General features: G+C 36.3%; 1 protein-coding gene across 2 annotated transcripts in view; it reads left to right on the top strand.

The window, feature by feature from the left end:
- PDE7A (phosphodiesterase 7A) overlaps window positions 1–15,417 on the top strand; it is a 111,511-nt gene that overhangs the window by 51,753 nt on the left and 44,341 nt on the right. For both annotated transcript variants that reach the window (XR_010378471.1, XM_010987163.3), the window contains exons 2-3: window positions 4,846–4,906; window positions 8,023–8,106. Coding sequence is in view for 1 of the 2 variants with exons in the window: in XM_010987163.3 (XP_010985465.3) it covers window positions 4,846–4,906; window positions 8,023–8,106 (145 nt within the window). In the remaining variant the exon portion in view is untranslated. The remainder of the gene's footprint in view (window positions 1–4,845; window positions 4,907–8,022; window positions 8,107–15,417) is intronic.

Raw genomic sequence — 15,417 nt, 5'->3', positions numbered from 1 at the left:
TTGCACAACCCTAAATAATTTGTTAATACCTGTTTAAAATTAAATACTGCCCTTTTGCCAAGTTTTTATTATGATTAACTAAATACAGACCCTATTATTTTAATATATAAGTTTGTGCCTCTGCAGATAAATCTACGGTGATTACCTTAAAATAAATTCAGTATGTAATGGTTATAATCTAGATTATGTTCATTACCCAGTTTTTGATTTGTACTGTTTTATTTAACAAAGAACTGATATTAGTCAATCTTTCTTAATCCTTAAGGTGATAAATGAGAGTGTACCTTTCTGATTAGTGGCTGTTTTGGTAAATAACCCCTCCTACATTGAAAAGAAGACATCCCCTCTCCTAAAGAGGACTATTACGACAGCAGGCTAAAATTTATTTCAACAAGCTGTTTACCCAGATTGTGATTGGATACTAGCAGGTTGACAGGTATTGACCATGATAAGCTGGTACATAATCATATGTATGATTTCATGAATATGATTTGGCTGATAGAAATATTTATTTCCACATATGTGCTCTCCAGGCTACCAGGTTTTCCTCTAATACGGTATTTTAAGGAAAGGCTTGTAATCTAATAAGCTAGATATCTTGAGGGTGGGGATGGGACAGCAGGTGTGAGTGGTGCCTTTTAATACCAAGTGATTACAGTGGCTGTTTGCTGCAGAATAAGTAGTTTACCATGAAACACTACAGGAGGCTTAGGGAATTCTGTTGGTGGAAGACACTTTAACTTTATTAAGCATGATGCTGCCAGGAGTATATTCTGTATACTTTAGTCCCTTGGGATTTGAGATCATCCATTTCTTTGCAGATTTCTTTGTAGTAGATTCTTGCTCTGCTTTTTAAGTTTAGTTGATTTATTTTGTGAATGTATAATAACTACACATGCTATAAAATTCCAAAGATATTCTTTGAAAAGTCCTCCTCCTGCCCCTGTGTTCCTCAGCCTCCTTGGAGGCAACCAGTGTTGAAATTTAGGATTTTATTTTTGCTTGAAACTTGTGTTCCTTTTATATTTCATAATCTGTTGGGGCTTTTTCTTTGTTTGTTTAAGGATACATGAAATCCGGAACCCCCCTACACTGTTGGTGGGTATGTAGTTTGGTGCAGCCGTTATGGAAAACAGTATGGAGATTCCTCAAAAGACTAAAATAGACTTACCATATGATCCAGCAGTCCCTGTCCTGGGCACATATCCAGAAGGAACCTATTTCAAAAATATACATGTACCCCAAAGTTCATAGCAGCACTGTTTACAAGAGCCAAGACATGGAAACAACCTAAATGTCCATCAACAGATGACTGGATAAAGAAGTTGTGGTATATTTATATAATGAAATACTACTCAGCCATAAAAATTAATAAAATCATGCCATTTGCAGCAGCATGGATGGACCTGGAGATTGTCATTCTAAGTGAAGTAAGCCAGAAATAGAAAGAGAAATACTGTATGGTACCACTTATATGTGGAATCTAAGAAAAGCCAAACAAACTTATTTACAAAACAGAAACAGACTCACAGACATAGAAAACAAACTTACAGTTACTGAGGGGAAGGGTGTGGGAAGGAATAAATTGGGAATTCAAGATTTGCAGATACTAATATATATAAAATAGATAAACAACAAATTCATACTGTATAGCACAGGGAACTGTATTCAATATCTTGTAGTAACCTATGGTGGAAAAGAATATGAAAACAAATACATGTTAAAAAAAAAAGGATACATGAAATTGTATAGGAGTTTGATGTTTTTCTTACATGATAAGCATTATGGAGTTAATAATGATTTGAAGAGTTCTGCATACTAAATCCAAATGAGGGCTTTAAACACAGTAAATTTTCTTTATAATAATAGTATAAAACATGACTTTTTCCTTGAGATTTCTAGGTGTATGTTGAGTTATAAATCTCATGCCAGAGTTTTGTGAGGAAACAAGATCATTAATCTGATATGTAAAAGTGCCACTTGTTGTTTTAATATGTGTTTCTTTTGCTACTGAACTCTAGCATATTTTTTGTATTTATTAGTGTATGATTTCTTTTCCTGAGAATAGTGTTTATGTCCTACCTGTTTTTCTACACCGTTATTCATCATTTTCTAATTGTTTTGTGAAGCACTTTTTTTTTTCCATTAATTTTTAGCTGTAGTAGGGAAAAATGAGCTCTTCCTCATATCTGTTAAACTCATTTTCTTGGTTTGACGTTTGTCTTTTGTCTATATTTATGATATATTTTGCCATACATAATTTAACTTTTTTGTGGCCAAATTGACTTGTTTTTCATGACTTCTGAATTTTTTAGAACAGTTAGAAAGGCCTTTCCTATAAAATTTTTTTTTAATACAGTCATGCTTTCTAATGTTTTCATGCTTTAATTTTTTACAGTAAAATTTTTTTCCATGTGTGATTTATTTTGAAGTAGGACGATAATAATACAGCTTTATGTTTTTCCAGATAGCAACCACTTAATATAACATTTTTAGTTAAATAAAAATAAATCCCCACAGATTTAAAATCCTATATTTATCGTATACAAAATTACTGTATATTCTTGGATTTGATTCTAAATTCTTTATAGACTATTTATCTATTTCTTTGTAGTGTCAGTCTACTTTATTAATATAGCTCAAGGCACTAGTTCTCTTTTTTATTTTGTAAGAATTTGCTTGCCTGCTTATTCAACTAATAATCACTTTCTTTGTGCTAGGCACTATTCTGAATGTTGGGATTTATTCTAGATCTGGGGATGCAGCATTGAATGAAGTCCCTGCTGCCCCCACAGAGGTTAGATTCTAATAAGAGATTTGGTTAATTTTATCTTCTAGATTTTTTGTCTTGTTGTTGTTGTTGTGATCTATGTAGCTGATTTACAATGTTGTGTTTTAGTTCGTCTTTTTATCAGTTCTGTTATTCATTAATTTATCAATTTAGTTTGTAAATTATTATTCATTAATTACAGTAAATGCATTCAGTCATTTATTTAGCAAATATTTATTTAAAATCTACTAAATAATTGCTGCTGTTTAAGGGACCAAGAGTGCAGCGGTGAGTAAGCCAAACATGGTTCCTGCTCTTGTGGAGCTTTTGTTTTAGAACAAGCAAACAAGAAAACATCAGTTGTGTGCCATGCAGAGCACATGTGTACAGGGTAGGAAGCAGTGGAAGAGGCTGAGTCTCAGGTGACTTTAGATCTGGTAGCCTGGGAATGCCTCTCTGAAGAGACGACATTTCATCTGGAACCTAAGAAGGAGACAGTGATGCAGTGACCCTGGACAGGGGAGCAAGTGTAAAGGCTGCATGTTTGGCATAATTGAGGAGAGGCAAGGAGGCCAGGGTGGCTGGTCTTCACGGTGAGAAGAGGTCGGTAGAACCTGAGTCCTAAGAGTTAGGCAGATCACTGAGAGCTTGGTGTGTGGGCTTTACTCCAGGCATAGTGGGGGCCATGGGAAGATTTTGAGCAGTAGCTGAAATGTTCTGTTCACTCTTGCGTCTGTGAAGAGTGGACTGGGAGCCAAGAGAGGCAGCAGGAGAACCAGTCAGCAGCCCATTGTAGGAGTGCAGGCGAGATATGCTATTCTCTGAGACAGAATGAAGACGTGGAGATGGAGGACGAGAGATGAGTGTGGAGGTAGAGTTGGCAGAACATGTTGAGGGTATTTTAGCTTGTACAAAGTTTTGTTTGTTTTAGAAATTATATTTTAAATATTTACAATACTTGTTATTTCTCATAATAGCTTTATTGAGATATAATTCATATACCACACAATTCGCCCATTTAAAGGGTACAGTGCAGTGATTTTTGGTATATTCACAGAGTTGTGCGATGATTATCACCATTAATTTGAGAATGCTTTCCTCGTTGCGGATAAAAACCCTGTACCCATCAGCATGCACTCTCCATTTCCCATCAACCCTTCTAACTCTCAGCAGCCACCAGTCTATTTTCTGTCTCTGTGGATTTGCCTATTTGGAATATTTCATATAAGTGGAACGGTATGTTATATGGTCCTTTGTGACCGGCTCCTTCACTCAATGTGCTCTTCTCAAGGTTCAGCTGCAGTGTAGCATCTGTCAGCACTTCATTCCTTTTCATGTCTGAATACTACTGAATATTGAATACTGAGCTGCACTGTACGTCTACACCACATTTTATTTATACTTTCATTGGTTGATGGACCTTTGGGTTGCTTCCAGTTGGGGCTGTTAAGAATAATGTTGCAAGATACTTTTAATATCTGTTTATTTTTAGGCACAAAATGTATCTTTAAATCTGTTCTCTTTTGGTGGCACACAATTTTTTGTTTTCTAGATTCAGTGTCTTCTCAAATTTCTTCGAGTTCGCTAATTACATTTTTTAAAATTCTCTTATTTTTTCCTAGCCTCTGGGCCATTTGGGTTTTTCACTTTCTTCCATTTATTTTTAGCTAATGGATTTCTACAAATGTCTCATGATTCTTGTTTGCTTACTCATTCAGGTTTAAATGAAAGGAATAGTGAAGTAGTTGAACCATATCTCTTTGTCGAGTCTATCTAGCTCTTCAGGTCTCTCCCTAAGTGGGCTTGTCTGATACACTCTGACATTAAATTTCTACCCACTGCATGTCCCTCACTCTGTATCCACTTTTAAGGTAGTGCTTAATCATATTGTTTTATAATTTTTTGTCTTCCTTACACTAGAGACTTTGAGAGCAGATACATATTAATTTCATTTTGTATATCCAACTTCTCTTGCATGGTGCTTCACAAATAATGATAAATACATGTTTGTTGAATTGAATATTATAACACATTTAATTGTCATGCATTAAAATGTGTGTATGGTTTTTTTCTAGAGGCGGGGAGCTATTTCCTATGACAGCTCTGATCAGACCGCATTGTACATTCGTATGCTAGGTAAGCATTATTTATTTTGTACCAATATCAGTTAATTTTGTTATCATCTACTGTTATTTCAGATTGAGACAACTTTTGTTAGGTAGCTTTTCGTCAATGTTTGCAGCAGGAATGTTCTGTTACTTTGCAGTGTAGAGTCTAGAAACCAAAATTAATGTGATGTGAATAAAGAGAGGCATTATAGAATTATAGGTAATTGAGAAATCTCTGGCGTAATAACTGTGACTGTCATTAGCACACAATTTTAGGTTGTATTCTGAATATTCTTCATAAGAAGTATCTTAAATTTGTGGAGTTCCTGAATACTGAACAGATGTCCATAGTAACATGGATACAGAGAGACCGTGACATACCTGTTCACGTAGTCCTGTCGCTGGATGTGTTTGTTCTCAGTTGGCTGGCCAGAAGACCATTTGTCTTCTCCCTAGTCTCGGGTCTTAAATTTTTAATGTATTACTCAAATCCATAGGGTAAAACGAATTTGTTATGTATGTATGTGATTTTCTTCCTCTGTGCCTCTCTTTGCCAGATTTTCCTCCTCTTCCATGCAGTCCTTGATCCCTTGTACTTTAATACATATTGTTAAAAATGTATTGTTAAGATTCTGATAGTCCCCTTTACTCATCCTTTCTTAGAGGATCTTCCGTGACTACTTACATATGCTCAGAATTCCGTGCTCAGTTTCTGTGCTTTTGAGTCATCCTTATTCTTCACCTACTTGGGGGTATTTTTCTTCTTGCCTGTTTCCCTAACTCCTTCTCTTACTCTTAAGCCTACATGTTCTCCTTGCTCTTCTTCCCGTTTTCCTTCTTGAATTTACTCTGTGCATCTTACCTGCTTCAGCTCCGTTCTGCTCTAGCACATATTTTCCTCACAGGAATGTTCAGCCTTTTCTTTGCTGTCTCTGTCCTGTTCTACAGACAAGTCAGTATTCTGCTCTCTTTAAAACAGGGCTTTAGACTCATGTTTTCTTGACTCTCTAGAATGTCTCCACTCGGGTGTATTATGGGTACCCCTCATTTAACATATCTGTTAAAAGATTTGTGTTCCCCAAGTCTGTTCATCTTGCATTCTTTTGTCATGTCAGAAAATGTTAACTCCGTTCTTCCGGTTGTCAGATCAGAAACCTTGGAATCATTCTTGACTCTAATTTCTTATTTACTCTGTCTACTTCATCAACAAATCTTCTTGCCTTCTACCTTCAAAATATATCCAGAATTTCACCACCCCAGTGCTGTTGCCATCCCTATCTAAACCACATGTACTTGGTTTTTATTGTTAGCTGTAGTCACATTGTTGCACATTAGATCTCCAGAACTTACCTTGCATAACTGAGACCTTGTGCCTCTTGACCAACACCCCCCCATATCGCCATACCCTCCAACCCCAGCCATAGTGGTTGCCTCGCTTAATGCACTCACTCCTTGACAGGTCTCCCTGCATCTTCCTTTGTGTCTCCTTGATTCTAGTCTATCCAGCCAGAGTGAACCTTTTCGGACATATGTTAAATCAGTCTCACTCCTCTGTCTAGAATCTTCCAAAAGTTTTCTATCTTAGAGTGATAGCCAGACCTATTATGAAGGTCCAACATGATGTGACTCTACACCTTCTCTGACCTCGCTTCTTACCAGTTTCCCTCATTTATCTCATTCCAGCCTTGCAGGCCTCTTTGCCTGTCCTTGAACATGCCAAGTATGCTCCCATCTCAGGGTATTTGTACTTGTTCTTCCTTGTGCCTGGAAACCTCTTCCTCCAGATAGCCTTGTGGCTCACTGCCTGACTGCCTTCAGGTCTCTGCTCCAATGCCTCCTTTACGCTGGGGTCTCCTGTGATGTCACTAACACGTCACTTCTCCCCTGCCCCTCCCTCCCTGTTTCTCTCACCTTGCTTTCGTTTCCTCCAGGTTACTTACTGCCATCTTCCATAGAATGAACTTACTTACTTGTTTTGTTACCTGTCTCACTCCATGAAAGAATAGGCTACATGAAGGCCTTATGTGTTTTGCTCACTGCTGCGTTCCTGACATGTAGTGAGTGCTCAGTAAACATTTGGTGCAGAGTGAAAAAATCTTCACATGAGAAAAGTGGTTAATCATTGTGGGTTGGACTCAATGGTGGATGACATGCTCCTTGAAAGAAGAGTAAGCCGGAAAGCCTTCAGGCAAACAGAATTGCAAGAACAAGGGATAGGGACTGAAGACTTAAAGGTTCTGAACTTGGAGGCTGTGGAAGTCTGGTGGGAAAGGTGCTGCCTTGGAGCCCACAGAGCTAGATTTAAATCCAGACTCATCTTTACGCTAGCTATGTGCCATCGGCATGCTTGTTAACGTCTCAGATGTCTGTTCTTGCATCTGTAAAATGGGGGTTAAGATTCCTGTCTCTCAGAGTTGGTTAGAGAATTAAATAAAATAATGCCTATAAGACACAAAAAGAGTGCCTGGCCCAAGATTGCAGTGCTTGTGTTGCTGTGTGGAGTAGATCTAAAAGTCATATGGATACATGGAGAAACAATACTGAGCTTACAACCACCAAAGTTTAAGACCCAACTAAAGACCTCGAGTATATCCACTGTCAATGAGAAAAGAGAAGCTGAATCAAATTAAACATTTCTGACAACATCTTTAATATTTTAATTTTCCATACATTTAAAGAATTGTAAGCTGCTTGAGAATAATTAATATGTTTTCTATTTCTTTATATCTTTTATAGTATAGTACTAGGCACAGAGTAGACACTTAGTAAATATTTGCTTTTTGCTGTGGCTTTTTTTGAAGTTTTGTGCTGAGACTTTTTTTTAATTCCATGTGAGTAATAAGATGTGAGGTTGGATTATCATATACTTGAGTCGTCTTTCAGACGATGACTTTAAAATACAGATTTTAATTACGTAGGAGGTTAAAACCAAAACAAAAAACAAAAAACACCTCATGTAGCCTTACAACTCAGTACCAAAAATTTGTAACCCTCCTCAAATAAATCAGCTCTTAACTCCTTAGTCCATGTATGTCATTAGTGGGCCTTTACTTTTGAGTATACCGCATAGACCTTTGTTGCATGTGAGAGCTTCTTCCCAACGGCAGCCTGCTAAACTTGCATTTTTTTCCTGATTCTGTTCAGGAGATGTACGCGTAAGGAGTCGAGCAGGATTTGAATCAGAAAGAAGAGGTTCTCACCCGTATATTGATTTTCGTATTTTTCATGGTAAGTGTTCGCAGACACAGTATTTCTCTAAGACTTTCAGTAAACTTCAGATCTTCATAAAATTACATAATATTCCAAAGGAAGAAGAATATAAGAAAAAACTGTATTATATGGAGAATGTTTTGAAAATACTGGGTCATAATAAATGACAGTTTATTTCTAAATAATGCTAGTAAATATTTAAAGGCAGGTAGAACTGGAAATTATCAAAATAAGAAAGCTGAATATAGTATTTCTTCTTTCTAATTTAAATATGAGATTATTTTGATACTTTTTTTCTTTTTTAAATATATGTTTTTCAAAAGTTGTCTTATTCAAAATGTTTTGTTTTCATTACTCTAGATAGAATGTTTTTGTGCAAATGACATTATATAAAGGTATTTCATAGTTAACTAGGTGCATCCTTTGGGTTTATTTTAAAATACACATAACCTTGAAAGATGCTTGTAGAATGCATATTTTGAAAACACTGGTTCTGATGCATAATGGATAGAAGGGAAAAAACAGAACTCCTAAAACTGTTGAATATTAAACATATTAAATCTGTTTTTGGAGGAGTTCCACTTTTGCTAATGTTGGATAAATTACCTAGATTAACACTTCAATTAAAAAATTAGAAAAACTGGACAAAATATAAAAGACATGTATTTGAGTGTATCAGAATGCTGTTAAGGCAGAAATGAACCTGCAAGTTCAGGCTACTTTTCCCCTTAGTGGGATCTGCTGATGCGGGAAAAAGTGGGTGAGAGGCTGAGCAGAGCTTTTGATGGACACTTGAGGCCAAAAAAACAAAAACAGATGGTTATAGCTCACCAAGGCTGGGGGATTGTCCTGATAAACCTCTGTGCTTAAGTTAGAGACCCAAAGGGCTATACCTTAGAAATAAATCCCAGCTTTAAAACGTCTCAGTGAGCGGTTAGATTAAGGTGACCTGTGATGTTAGTGCTGCCAGAAGTAGTTGTTAATCGTCTTTGGTGGAAGGGGACTATGTGACCAAAAATGAAGAAGAAAACAACAGGCAGCAGAAATATACACCGGGGATCCTAATAATTGCTTTGTTATACATGACCTTTAAAATACCCGAACATAATTATGTTGATAGGGGGAAAAAAAGACAGAATTGAGAATCTGAGTAGAGAACTGAAAATTGTGAAAAAGAACTAAATGGAAATTCTAAACTGAAAAATACCATACCTTAAATAAGAACTCATTGGAGATGGTTTTAACAGCAAATAAGTTTAAGATGAAGAGAGAATTGGTGGATTGGAATATAGGTCAGAAGAAAATATTTAGAATGAAACACTTGATGTAAAAGGTAGAAAATACAGAAAAGACACATGGAATATGTTCTGGTTATCTATTGGTCAGCCTGTACCTTTCAAGAATTGTGAAGGGTCTGGAATTTTACCTTGTAAGCTAACGAATAAATCAGCCTGTTACTGTTTTATGGATATTAGCAGAAGATACTCTTGGGTCAGAGAAAAAGGACTTTATTATTCATGGCACAGCAAGCAACATGAACATCATGTCAGTCCTTCTGGAACATAGCAGTGGCAAGTAGAGGGATTTATGTGCATAGTGTGCACACTGTGAGCTTGCATCACATCTGAGAAACAATGAGCTGAGTGAATTAACCCCTTTTATAGTAATACTACTCTTTGTCCCAGAGAAAGAGATTGCTTACCCCTCAAGGCCTCTGGCTGCAAACACAACCCTGAGAAATGGCCCAGGGAAAGACTGGTTAGGGCTTGGCATTCTTCACACATCCAGCAAAAATGTGCAGGGACACTAGGAGCCTTCCTGGAGGATTACCTTTCCCAGTAGGAACAAATGACCCAAAAACTTACTGGCATAAAACAACAACCTTATTAATACTCATTGTTCTGAAGGTTAGTAATTCAGTCAGGGTATATCAGATTTGATTTGTCTGTGCTCCGCAATGTCTTGATCTTCAGAGGGGATTGTTCAAACAGCTAGAGATAGCTGGAGTAGCTCCACTGGGTCTGTATGTCTGGGGCCTTGGTTCTTCTCCACGTGTCATGTCTTGGGGCTGGAACATCCGTGATGACTTCTGCACTCCTGTATCTGGTGCCAGGGCTGGGATGGCTGGAATTTCGGGAACTGGCCACCATTTCTCTTTCTCCATGAATGGCAGTCTCAGGGTAGTTGGACTTCTTACACAGCATCTGCTGCTTTTCCCCAGAGCAAGAGAGAGGAAGTGTGGGAGCTTCTGGTCTCTGACGATGTAGGTGGTACAACATCACATTTGCATATGCTGTTGGTCAGCTGTGCCACACAGCTTGCTCAGCTTCATGCATGAAGGATATAGACCCCCCTTGTCAAAGGGAGTAAGGTTAAAAAAGTTTTAATCTTCTATCTTTAAACTGGAACAAAATAGTGTTGGGAAGGTGATTAGGGTTTGAGGAGAAAAGAGGGAGAATATAGCAGAAGCAATCTTTGAAAAGATAATGACTGAGAAATCTCTAAAGCTTGATTAAAGACATTAAGGTACAGATTTAGGAAGCATTATGAATCTCAAGTACAGTTAACATTAAAAGAAAACTGTACCTAAATGTAATGTAGAATAATGAAAAGCCAAAATCAAAGAGAAAATACTTGAAAAGTAGTGCAAGAAAAAATTATTACCTTCAAAGGAGCACGTATAGGATTGCTGGAAACAGATTCTGTTTTATTTTCAATAGAAACCAAGAAGTTTCAAGACAAAGGAAAGGTAGCTTTGAAGTGATGGGGGTAGAAAATAACTATCAAGCTAAAATTTCATCCACAGACTCTTCCAGAGAATAAGAGAAAAATGGACACACTTCACAACTTACTATGTAAGGCCAGCTATAATCTTGACATGAAAAGCTGGAAAGGACATAACAGAAGCAGGAAAATATAGTCACTGTCACTCCCTAATGTAGATGAAACATCCTAAATAACATTATCAAATTAAATCTGTAATTTATAGGAATAATATATTTTGACCCAATTTATATTTTTTTCCAGAAATGTAAGATTGGTTTAACATTTAAAAACCAGTTGTTGTAATTCACCACTTCAATAGAGCACAAAAGAACAGTCATGGATAGACCAATATGTACCAGAAAAGCATTTGATAAAATTCAGCATTCATGCTTAGCCTGAGCAAGCTAGGAATACAAAAAAAGGATTTCTACAGAACCTACAGCAAACATTGTATTTAATGGTGCAGTATTAAAACTTTCTCTCTAAGATGAGAAATCCAGAATGTCATGTTCTACCTTTCCTTCTCAATATTGTTTTGGAGGTCCCTGCCAGTACAATAATTTAAGAAAAAGAAATAAAAGATACAAGGATTGGAGAAGAAGTAAAAAAAGTACCATTATTTATGGATGATGTGATTATATACTTAGAAAATTATTAAGTTTAGTAAGTGAGTTTAGCGGTTTGCTGGGTACAAAGTCAATATGTATTTGTATTTCTATAAAGCAGTATTGACAAAAGTTGAAATAATATATAGTTTAAATTTACATCAACAAGAGATCAAATATGTAGGGATAAACCTAACAAAAGATTGTGTGATTCTACATAGAAAACTGTAAGATATCACAGAGGAAAATTAAAAGAAACCTGAATACATGGAAGTGTGTACAATTGTTCATGGATTGGAAGATTTAATAACGATGTCAGTTTTTCTTTCATTGACCTATAGGTTTAGTGAAATCACAAAAATCCCAGCAGATTTTTTTTTAATCCTTTGGTGACATATATAAGCTGATTTTAGAACTTATATAAAAATTGAAAACGCGAAAATAGTCAAGACAATCGGGAAAAAGAAGAAAGCATAGATGTAACTCTTCTCAGATATACAGACTCATTATGGATTATAATAATTAAGCTAGAGTGATATTGGTTCAAGTACTACCAAACAGAATAATGAAACATTGTAAAGTCCAGAAACAGACTTACACATATTTGATTTGTGACAGATGTGGTAATGCAGTGGGGAAAAGATGATCTTTTAAATAAATAGTGCTAAATCAATTGGCTATCCATATGAGAAAAAATCAGTCTTGATCCCTTATTTATACCATACATGAAAAAAATCATATTTTGATGTATTAAGTTGGCCAATTATGCTGTCAAGTCTGATAAGATGAGGAATGAGAAGTGATTTAGCAATGTAGAGGTGGCGGTAGAGGAAACCTGATAATCATCAAGAGAAAATTTAAGAGGAAGGAAAGGAATTAGATTTAATAAGTACAGACAACTCTGTTAGATATTTTTGCTGAAAAAAAAAAAAGAGAGAGGCAGCTGGCAGGGGAAGTAGGATCACTGAAGCTAGAAATACCAAAGCTAGAAAACAAAAACGCTGGCCACCTGGAAAATTTTTTGAATTCTGAAATAAATACTTCTTGGGTCAAAGAGGAAATGAAAACTGATTTTGCAGACTATTGAAAAATTGATAATTAAAGATTACATATGAAAGCTGTGAAATTCAGTTAAAGCAGTGCTTACAGGAAAATTCATAGCATTAAAAATACTTATATTAATAAATGAGAAAGAATGAAATAAGTGAATTAAGTAGTCAAACCCAAGAAGTTAGAAAAAGAGTAACAAAGTAGACCTAAGAAAAATGTGAAATCAATTAGTAAAGGTAAAAAACAAATGAATGAGTTAGAAAACTAAAATGTAAATAAAGTGGATAAGAGCTGATTCTAGTAAAATAGATAAACTGCTGGTGGTTGATTAAATTCAATCAACAGATTAAATTGAACTAAGATGAATATTCAAAATACAAAATAAGGGAGGAACCTCACAGAAATACAGGAAATTAAAGAAAAATAGACAACTTTACTCAACTCTAAAAATAGATTTGAACACCTGTATAATCCAGATAATTTTCTTGAAAATTATAATTTATCAAAACTGAATGCAGCAAAGATAGACAAACTAAACCTGTATTATTCAGAATGTGGTCTGGGGTTCTCAAAACCCTTTTGGGGAAGTTCATGAAATTAAAATTGTTTCCATAATAATACTAAGACATTATTTGCCTTTTTCATTCCCATCTCTCTCAAAAGTATAGTGGAACTTTCCAGAGACGTCATAATATATGTCTCCAGACATTAAAGAGATTTATAAAAATATAAAACAGTAACATTCTTCTGATTAGTTTTAATTTTTTATTAGGAAAATAGTTTGTTTAATATAGTGTTACTTACGTTAACATGGGTTTATTATGTAATTTTTAAAAAAGAGTTTTTAAAGAGTGATTTTAGGTTGAGAGCAAAATTGAGAGGAAGGTACAGAGATTTTGCACATACCTGCACCACACATGCATAGTAGCCTCCTCTGCTATCAGCGTCACTGCCCAGTGTGGTTGGTACATTTGTTACAGCTGATGGACCTACAGTGACACATAGTCATCCAAAGTCCAGAGTTTACATTAGGAATCACTCTTGGTGTTGTGCGTTCTTTGGGTTTGGACACAGATGTAATGGCATGTACCCACTCTTGTAGGACCACACAGAGTCCGCATGTGCATCCTGATCCCCTGGTGCGGGGCCTCTGTGGTGAGGTATCTTAGAACAGCGGAGGCAGCTCAGCTCCTAGGGACGCAGCTCCTCTTCACGACCGCGTCGTGACAAATGTCTAAGACTCAGGGCTGTAGTTGGAAATTGTCACTGTAGAACTGATCCTGCAGTTAGTACAAAACAAGAACATCTCTCTAAGCCAAAATGGTAATATAATTTAGAGGGGCTTTTTAAATAGAGAAAAATGAGTCATTCTCTCCTACTGGTGTAGTAGGTCTGTTTATCACACAGCTCAGAATTCTGAAAAGAAAAAATTTTAATCTAGTAGGTTTTGTGAAATGTGATCTAATCAGGGAGTGAGCACGTGCTCCTACTATGACTCAGACCTCCCCTGAGCCATCTTCAGGCCGAGTCTGCAGACTTGGCAAAGGCGCTGCCCGTCAGCAGCTCTGTGGGGTGGGTGTAATCCTTCCCAGGGACTGAGCGTTTGACTTTAGTAATGTGCCCTCTCCTTTGTATGCAACTAAAACTGAGATTTTATTTTTCACAATGATGCAAAGATTTACATGCTGAAGTTAAAGTGGTTTCTAGGATGTTGTAATGACCAAATTCTGGATAGGTGTATTAAATTCACTGAAGCTAGAATTTTCTCTATGTGTAGCTCCTCAACCCACCTTCTGTGCGTCTCTTTGGTTTTACCTTAAACTCATTGTTAATTTCCCCTGTTGTGAAATTCTTGTCTTTCTGTTCTTTCATTGCTTACATCCAGTCTGCATTAAATCCTGTGTATTTTGTAACCAAAAATAGCTGTCATTCTCCTCTCTTCTCCTCTCTGTCCTCCTCTTCTGTCCTGCCTGATTTAGAACTTCTGTCACCACTGTCTGGGGTTATCCTGGCATTCTCTTAACCATTGTCTTTACTTTTAGGATTTCTGTCCTGGAATCTGAGCTCTACTCTGTACCCAGAGTAGGGTCTTTCTAAAGAAAAGGACAGCTTAAAATATAGGGGGAAATGCATGTTAGCAGTTAAAAACATACTATCAGCATATTATAACTATCTATCTATAATTTTGTATTTCTTCCATGTGTTGTATCTGTGAGGTGCTGCTGAGGTTTGTTTAGGTGCTGGAATAGTTTTAACTTCTGGATTATGATTTTCTCCATGTTAAACATAATTGTCTTTACTAAATTCACCTAGAAATTAGACATCAGCATTGAAGTATTGAGCTTTTTTTAGAAAGACTTTTTATATGTATACAGTTTATTATAAGCAGTGTTCGGGCTTACCATATCAAGATGCGTTCTTCTCCAGCTATTTATCCAGTTAGGGAACAATTACAGGCCCCACTGTGAACAGGGAGGACCTCAGTCATGATTTTATTGTATAGCTGTCACAGGTGTTTTCTGCCTTGAGCTTTTGTGGCTTGGATTGTCTTTTGTCATAAATCCTTATTCTTGTAACACCCATAAATGTATCTTCACAGTAGAATTTGCCCTTGGCATTATCATGCAGCAAGTTCTGACTTTAAGTCTTTCTAAAAGGGTATAAAGAGACAAAAGAAGAAAATTAGCTGAACACAGTAGTACGTTAGAGAAACAGTGTTCAACCTCGTTACTAAACAGATTCCTGTCAAATTTAGAAAGTTAAGCAGACAGTCAGCTCAGGTGCTAATAACAGAAGTCACAGACTTTCTAGAGGGCAGTTCAGCACTATGCATCGAGAGTTTTAAACATTTTTATCTCTTTGATTTCAGCACTAGAAATGTATGCAAAAGGAATAGTCATACACAAAT

The sequence above is a fragment of the Camelus dromedarius genome, chromosome 30, assembly GCF_036321535.1.
Source record: "Camelus dromedarius isolate mCamDro1 chromosome 30, mCamDro1.pat, whole genome shotgun sequence".
NCBI classification, from domain to species: domain Eukaryota; kingdom Metazoa; phylum Chordata; class Mammalia; order Artiodactyla; family Camelidae; genus Camelus; species Camelus dromedarius.
The sequence above is the reverse complement of the archived record's forward strand: the minus strand, read 5'-3'. Positions and strand labels throughout refer to the sequence as shown.